The 9,246-nt window shown below is 25.3% G+C and overlaps 1 protein-coding gene across 1 annotated transcript; it reads left to right on the top strand.

Annotated features, from left to right (window-relative positions):
• On the top strand, window positions 1-9,236 carry LOC114126274 (SANT and BTB domain regulator of class switch recombination-like). The gene is made up of 14 exons (XM_027990188.2): window positions 1-871; window positions 964-1,076; window positions 1,149-1,262; window positions 1,342-1,495; window positions 1,577-1,732; window positions 3,115-3,225; window positions 4,395-4,615; window positions 4,724-4,782; window positions 6,104-6,251; window positions 6,838-6,909; window positions 7,054-7,191; window positions 7,690-7,894; window positions 8,015-8,208; window positions 9,021-9,236. Exons 1-14 carry the CDS (start codon window positions 363-365, stop codon window positions 9,161-9,163), a joined length of 2,337 nt encoding a protein of 778 aa, XP_027845989.2. The 5' UTR covers window positions 1-362; the 3' UTR covers window positions 9,164-9,236.
• Window positions 9,237-9,246: the final 10 nt, after the last annotated feature.

Genomic DNA, 9,246 nt, shown 5'->3' with positions numbered 1-9,246 from the left:
TGAAACCTTATTGTGTTATATGTGTATCATTGTTTCTATAGAAACAAACAAATACGTCTCTACAATCATTATTTTTTTTCTAGCCAAATAATATACATTTTTTTTACATCCTTTACTTATCAAGTTCAATAGTTCAATATTATAAGCGTTAATACGCGTGTACGAAACGGTTATTGTTTGTTTAGTTATAAAAAAGACGATGTTAATTGTTTATAGTGTGTTTAGTTATATAGTTAGTTAAGATACAATGCAATACGTCATGATCAAAACAATAATAAAAATACTAACACGGCGTGGTTGGGCGTGTGTACCGTAATTTCGTATAAAAACCAACAAAAATGAAAATCGTTATTACATGAGTTATGAATTCATCAACCGATGAATCAAACAAACTCGATATTACAGCATTTGACGTGACTTCCGAATGTGACCGAATAGATTTACAAGAATTTTTAGATTTTTTAATATTAGCCTATCGGATAAATGACGTATTAACTTCAGTCAAGGGAAAACAAGTTCACGATACCTGCAGCATTGATTGGACTGAGCTTTCTCGCAATAATTTGTTTTTACGTTTGTCGGATAAAAAACCCGATACCGCTGCCGAAAACGAGACGGGGCAAGGAACAATGCTAAGTACAAGTACTGAACGAGTGCAATATATTCTCAAACACAAGCTCAAAGATATTATGAATGAGGGTATTTTGGATTCTGTACTTCCATTTATAGTTAAAAAAACGTTGACGACAAATGTTTTGAAAACATTTGAATCATTTAACTCCAAAATTAGTAGTAATCCTTCGAATAAAGACAAAATATGTTCAAAACCAAAATGTAATACAATCGAAAATTCGTCTAGATCTAATAAAGAGTAAGTAATTACAGTTAAAATACTATGTTAACATTTTTATTAATAACCATTAACCATTCATTATATTAATATATTTTTTTAAACCAAAAAAGTACGGAAATTGAGATTAACGTATGCGACGCTGTTCAAAAATTAAAAAAAGTATTTCGATGTCCTAAGCGATTACTTATTTCAAAAATGGGATATTTTTCTGAGGTCACCAAAGGTATGTATACAAATAAGTGATAAACAGTTTACTGTAATCGTTATATGAGATTAAAAATTATTCATGTTTTAGGACAACGGTTGGAAGATATTGATATATCAGTACATTGTGAAATACCTATATTTGATTGGTTAATAAAGTGGGTTAAGAAGGATTTAAAACCAAAAAACGAATGGCCATCATTAGGTACCTATTAATTTTTATTTTTAAATAAAAAAATATATTGAAGATCCTCTTTTTTTAAAATACTCATATTTTTATCCAGATAATGGAAATGTAGTGCCGATTTTGGTTTCTGCATCATTTCTTCAAATGGAGCCATTATTTCAAGAATGTCTACTATTTTGCAAAAATAATATTAATGATGTTTTATCATCTTCGGCAAGTTTTGGGTGTGTTAATGATGGAGTTATTACAAGGTTTGTAAGTAAATTTACATAATTATTATTTATCATATTTGGTTTTATAACTGTCAAACTTGGTTGAATTTATCCATTTAGATTATCAAATCAGTTTAATAATTGTGATGTAGAAAATATGGTGGACGTAAAGGATAAGTTAAAATCACGTTTGTTTACAAAATTGATATGGGATTTGTGCAAACGGGATTCAAAACGTGAATTAGGTCATTATAGTACACTAGCTTATGCTTACTAGTAAGTTTAACGAATTTAATCTTTTCCTAATAAATATATTATTTATTAAAATAAAAAATACATTATTTTATTTTATTAAAATTATTGAAATTTGTATGACTTTTATGTTAAACATAAAATTAAAAAATGTAATTAAATTTGCTTAATTGTCAATTTAAAAAACTAAAACAAAAAACTACATTTAAATTGCTATTTTAGATTTTAATTTTAAAGTTTAATATAAATATTACAGATTGTATAACAATTTATAATATTTTAAAATTACATTTATTTTATATTTAACAGCTCCGTGTTATTTAAAAATTGTATAAAATTCATTATTAATGTTTCTTTAATAATTAATCCCCATTTAAATATAATAATTCATTTATTATTATTTTGGTCATATCAAATATTAAATCTAATATTCGTTTTTTTTATGCAATTAGGTTAATATGAGTTAATATGAGTTTTATTTTGAATGTCCGAGTAAGATAGTGTTATAGTGAAGTGTATATTCTATTTTATAAATATATACATTACATTATGATTATGTTATTAAATACCATTAATTATTAATAAATTACTAAATTACCTATACTAAAAAGGTTTTAAACTTGTATGATTAGAATAAATATCATTACCTACTTAATTGATTAATTATCAGTCATTTCTGATATAATTCGCCAAATAGAATAAATTGCGATATTATTAATATAACTAACTATATATGATATATTATAGATTAATTTTGGATTTCATTATTATAATAATCATAATTTGTTATCCCACAAGTAGATACATGATATTGAAACATTTAAAACATTTGCTGTAAATAGACTTAGATTATTTATAATATTAAAAAAAATTATGACTTAAACATACATTTGTGTTAACTGAATTGCCTATTTACAAGGAATAAATATGAAAATCAAAAATGATTATAATTTAGTTTGTCTCATGAAATAGTCTGAGTGAATAAACATAATGTGCATCATTATTTTATATTTTGTATGTAACTAATTTTTTAAATATATATTTTATTCTTTAATAAAATCAATCAAAATGTTTTCAAAACATTGACAAATTTTAATGTTATGTCTTATTTTTACGATTAAATTAATATTGAAGTATTTGGTATTAATCAAATTATTTATTGTAATTTTATTGAGGTAATTTATTTAAAATTCAGAACTAAAAAAAATAACATAAGGCAACGGTTTTTTTTTTTTTTTTATCTATTTTACGTTTTATAATAAATCGGTAAGGTTTCGTACAGTTTTAATCTCGTGATTTTATTTTAAATAAATCAATTTGTATATTTTCATTTACGGTCTTTAAAATGACATACACATCATAGTACTTACCAAGACCTCAAAATAATTTAACCAATATATTTTTAGTTGCTGTCGTTGTAATACAATTTTGATTCCAAGCGTTGCTGGCAGGATACCTTGTAAGCCACCGACTTTTAAAATTGCTCAAAACGGAAGTGTGATTGCTTGTCATTTAAGGTAATACATGGATTCTTCTAGATTGGTATCTTATATCGTATAGTGAACTTATAAGTATATACAAAGTACAAACTAATATAATATTAAGTTATTTGTTTTAAATATTCTAGCACCTTCATTTAATAATATTCATTAATGTTATAGATATTTTATGATATTTTCCAATCTTAAGATAAATTGTTCTTACGTTATAATAAATTTAATTATTTTAAAATCAAACCATTCAACGAATTAAGATCACTGCCGTATAATTAAATACATTTAAACGACTTTTTTTTAATAAAAGTATTAAATCAATTTCAGACATTTTAATAAGACGTTTGTTACCTTCTAAACTCTAAAGTGTGCAATATTTCATTTTATGCTGTTAAAGCACCTTGTTATGATTTTGTACAAAGACAATGTAAATTAAACTATAAATTAATGTATTGATATTAAAAGTAGAATTTAAACTATGAAAAATTAAATGAAATTTAAAAAAAACAGTGCAAACTAACTCAATAGTCTATTAAATTACTGTCCTGCAAATATTTTGTCTATAATGTAAGACTATTACTAAAAATAATATACTCAATTTTATTAGTCGTCAACCGTTTTACTCCAAAAAGGCTTATCGAAAAATTTACATACAAAAAAAAAAAATTGTTTAGTGAAAATCGATTAAATGATTTGATACTTATAACTTATTACTTCATTATAACTTAATGAATCAATGAATGTTAATATTAATGAACTAAAAGGTTATTGAAATAAATATTAATACAATTACTAATTTGTTGTCTCTAAAAATAAAAGGCATTAAGATATTTTAATATTTTATTTGATTATTATCATATTTATTATTTTTATCATGACTTATTAAATTATGTTTTAATTTTTCGCGGTAAGCCATCAATTCATTTTTACTGATTAACCAATTTTGATGATTATTTATTTAAAATACATTTTTATATTTCTTAAAAATTAGTACCTAATGATTATAACTTATTTTTTTTTTCTTATTGTAATATTATTTTTCTTATTGCTTATATTTGCTATGTTTCTAATTAAGAGTATATTATTATATATACTAGTAAAATGTATACGTTGGAATAAAATTAAAAATAAATAAAAAGTATCACTTATTTGCAATTCTGATTGTTTAAACTTACTATATATTACTACTGCAGAGATTCAAAATGGACATTAAACGATCATGTAAAGTCACTGTTTTCAAAATATAAATGTTGGCGAATTGTTTACTGGTCTCTGTGGTCAGAGTGTCATTTCATGCGGTGTTCACGATGCCAATACATGTATCCGGCCAAGAATCAAAGGTGTTGTCAATTCCATACGCAACAGCCACAATATTATCCGGTGGAAAACAATCGATATCTTTACTATCCTATTGGTAACAATTATATCTTGTATTATGATTGTAAAATTTGTACTCTGTTACTAAAAATAATTATCACCCCTGGAATATATCTTTACATAAAACTTATTTGTAAATTTTTAGGTCGTTACCCGTGTTGCAACGAAAAAACTTTTAAATACGAGCCAATCAAAAATCCATTTGTAAGTTTCCACAAAGGATTAAAATTATTATAATAGTGTGTATTCGCTTCAGAAAAATTTATTCATCAGCGTGTATTGATTTATTTTGCATTTGTGGTTGGTGCTTAATAATAATAAGCCTATTTTTACTGTGCGATTGCAACAATGAGTTTAGTATAAGTATATATAGGACGAATAATTCGTTTGATAAATCATAATCCAAACATCCAATTAATAATTTGACATTGTATAGACAATAATAAGAGATTATACTATTGCTTTTTTTTATTTTTATAAGTACTATGTTTTTCTTAAAATTTATCAGATACCTATATTGTTCAGGGATAAACTCAGAGTGGTTGAGTGGTTATCTATGGAAGAGAGGAAACATTAATTTGAATATATACCAAAATATACATCTTAGTTTTTTAAATATTAAAATATTTTGTTTTTTTCTAAACAAAAGTTTTGTAAAATTTATTTTTTATAAACCTAATAGGTATGATTATTGTGGCAACTAACTAGATTGGTGAGCGAAGTAAAAATGGGGCAAAGCCTCCTAGTTGTTTACAATTAAATTATTAGATTGTACATTTTTAATTAAATTAAGGAAAATTGCGAGTTTCATGATTATGTGTTTTGAACGATGTGTATCTCTAGTCTCTGGATTGGGGCTATTTTAATACCCTCGATCTGTTCTTGATATTATAACATATACCTGTAGGAAATTAAAAAACCTATATTAATTGTATTTTCACGAGTAATTGCAGATGACAAATATTATTATAATACGATTATAATATATTTTTGTTTCATCTTTACATGTCAAATTATTCTTGTTTTAACAATAACCATATTAATTAAACGTATTGTTTGTGTAACGTTAATTTTATAACACGAATAAACATCATAATTCATATTACAACATAATATTATTATGTTCAATTCGGTAACTACCTATTTATGTTTCCTGCAAAATGTACATAAATATATAATATTAAATGACTTATCTATATATTTGATAATCTCTTGTAATTGTATTAAGCGAATAATTAGATTATAAAATATAACGTTGTCAAGTGTTTATTGTATAAAACAAAATAATTAATTATCTATATTATGGGTTGTGTAAATAAAAATCAGTCTTGATGACGTTTTATTTAGTTAACGGATTGAGCTAAGTCCCGTCGGGTGCGTATATTCATTTGTTTAATGATAATATAATTATACAAACAAATCGTAAAGTAACGAGTTTATAATAACTAATAATACTATTAACACGATTGTCATTGTCGAATGTGATAAAAAGTATAAACAAATATTATGTATTATGTTTAAACAGGGTTGTCACTATCGAGAGCACATTCCGTTACTTGAACATACAGCCGAAATAGAAACGTATAAAATCATGCAAATGTTTCCGTCCTTAACGATCACCGATCCACCCATGTTTTTCTCGAATGGGATTACAAAACTTATGGATGCGCATGGTAGGCCGTTGTGTTCATATAAATATGTCGTGCTATTTCTGGCACGGGTTGTTCTTACCGACGATTTTAATTTTACCTTCGGACTTTGACATACTTTAAAAAAAAAATGCAATGCAATCCGAAAATTATCGAAAAACGTTAATTTAAAAAATAAATTAAAGTTTATAACAAAATTATATACTGATTTTTCAAATACACTCGTCCTGCTTTTTTTTATAAAATATAATGAATTTGTCTAAATTCTGATTTTTGAAATTTTTTGATTTTAATGTTTAACGAATTGTTGATTAATTTTAAGTATAAAAATATTATAAAATGATAATTATTTAAAAAAATATATATTCTCAACAATTCAAAACAACTACCATATGTCCATATGTATAGGTAGTATATATTATATAGCTAAAGGTCAAATTGTATTCGTTGACAATATTGTACCACATGAATTACATGTTTTTAAAATTTATTTTAGAAATTTTATCGATTGTCGGAAGTAGCACGGAACTAATTTGAGAATGCGTGTTTATCAAAATGATTTATTATGTTATTTATTCATAATTATTCTTATTACCCTCATTTTAAACAGGCGATGTAAAGAGCAATGATCAAAACCCTACGGCTTGGACCACCGAATCTCATCGGTTCGCTCCGTTTATCGGTATACTATTATACTGTACTTATATATAGCTCAGATTTGTATATTATACCACAATAATAATAAAATTATAGTATAGAAATCAAGTAGGAACGTGTGTGCAGTATTTTCAGACTTCATAAACGTGTTTCTATGCTTTATTTATAGCTTCAAACGATGGTACGTCAAGGAAATCACAGTTTTGGTGGGATAATATTGTGATGGGCACGTCGTCAAACAAAAGACAGTTGTTGACAGAATTGTGGGATAAACCTTTTGCTAAACCTCCCGAATCGCCTAGTGCAAGTAAAACATATTACAATTCATAAACACGTATTATTAAAATTGTTATTGTATTTTATGCAAATTTATATTTATTTATATTAACTGACCAATTGCAAAAATTATTTTGACTATTATACATGCATGGCTTATAAAGTTGTATAATATCGTTTTTAATATTTTATTGGAAATTATTTTTGATAATTGATTCCTAAGATATAACGTGTTTTCATTTCAAGTATGTAGATATCTAGAATAATAATGATAAAAAAAAAATTAACTAAACAAAAAAATAATAATATAACAAGTAGGTGTCTAGCTAGTAGTTACTGTAAAAATATTTATGATAGATATAAGATATATATTACCTATATCAAACTTTGATAAATATTTGTCACATTTCAGTATTTCTTAAAAGAAATTTACCCGAAACTGCAATCAATTTGAACACAGATTACTAATTAGGTATATGTACGCAAATATAACTAAAAAATGTTATTCTTTTTTTCCTCTAAATAAAAGGTGATAATAATGTATACGAAGCTACCGAAGTTCCATTGAATGAAATTAATTCATCGTTTGGATCGTCATTTGAAGAAGTCGAAGATTCGTTGTCGAGTTTCAGTGACAGTGATTCGACTCATTCTGAAAAGACAACTTATAATAATAGACAACAAAAGATTAAACGGTCTTCAAAAGCAATCAGAACACTAAAACAAAGATATAGGTAATTCCTTTGTATTCTAATAAGTCAGGTAACATTTAAATTGTATGTATACAGTATTACATTCTATTTTCTATACAATATATTATTGTAAGCAAATTGATAAAATTGTTCATTTCAAAGATACTCTGGTACATATCAATGGTCGTTGACGGCACCAATGCGTTGCAATCAAGACAACCAGAGAGAATACGAAGAACGTTGTTTTAGACAAATTGTACATCATCTGGTACATCAAAATAGTAATTCGAATGCAGATTGCAGTCAAGTGTTGACTACTACCAACAATTCCGTTGTTGATATTAGTCAACGATCTGGTAATTATAATGAGATATCAATCGATGGATAAGCCTACTGGGAAATGGTTTCTATTCGAATTGTGGAAATTGGGCAATTTTTCATTGTTTGATGAAAATAAATAATGTCCTAACGGTAGAATGATAGAATAATATTCAAGGACATGTTATCATTATTTTTGAAGTATATGAATTAGTAATTATTATACAGTACCTTCACGACTATTATATTATACGAGCATTATTATGATGTCATAATATTATGAGCACAATTTAATATATTAATAATATGAAACAAAAATTAGAAAAGATATTTAATTCAGCTAGTTTAGAATATTACACAAAAAAGCTTTCTTATAGGCTCTCCGTCGTATTTTTTTCTCAAAAATTATTTGAGATACTTCATAAGTCAAAATATATTAGAGAATCTGTTGTTAACGAATGTCGAGAAAGATATTCTAAAGAAAATCGAATAAGAAATATATTGTAGGAACTAAAAGTTAGTTAGGTATTGAATAAATTATTCTAAAATTAAAAATAAATTAATGATTTTTAATATTTGTTCTTTATACTCATCATAATATAATACTATATTTATAAGTAATTATTCAACAGCGAGCGAAGTGACCTAGTTTTTTCATGTAGTGGCAATTCTCAAAATTTCCTTATTAGCCAAAAATTGCGCATCCACCTATGAAAATATTTACACTTAATTATGGGAACCTTGCACGTTCTGTATTATAATATTACATTTTTTGTTATTATAACGATTTGTTAACGAATATTGATGATTATTTTGTTTATTTATGTACGTATAATGTATATATATTTAGGTGGTTATTACGTAAAACTTGAAACTGAACTTCTATCAAAAATTGATCCGAAAAATGCTCAAAGACCGACGAGTACCGTGGAGATGAAAGGTGTGCAATCGAAAACCAAGCTAAAGAAAACGCCCAAACCACCTAGTTCTTAACTTTAAAAAATATTAAAAACCATTGTTCATTACAATTATTATTTAAAAGTAATATATAAAATGTTTGTTATCGTTTTAACTAA

Source organism: Aphis gossypii, chromosome 1 (genome assembly GCF_020184175.1).
Source record: "Aphis gossypii isolate Hap1 chromosome 1, ASM2018417v2, whole genome shotgun sequence".
Lineage (NCBI taxonomy): Eukaryota > Metazoa > Arthropoda > Insecta > Hemiptera > Aphididae > Aphis > Aphis gossypii.
The sequence above is the reverse complement of the archived record's forward strand: the minus strand, read 5'-3'. Positions and strand labels throughout refer to the sequence as shown.

Bases quoted from the DNA above. Each gene is read 5' to 3' on its own strand.
- LOC114126274 (XM_027990188.2), top strand. From the start codon at position 363: ATGAATTCATCAACCGATGAATCAAACAAACTCGATATTACAGCATTT. The intron at 872-963 runs GTAAGTAATTAC...AAACCAAAAAAG, and splicing joins TCGTCTAGATCTAATAAAGA to TACGGAAATTGAGATTAACG. The intron at 8,209-9,020 runs GTAATTATAATG...ATATATATTTAG, and splicing joins TGATATTAGTCAACGATCTG to GTGGTTATTACGTAAAACTT.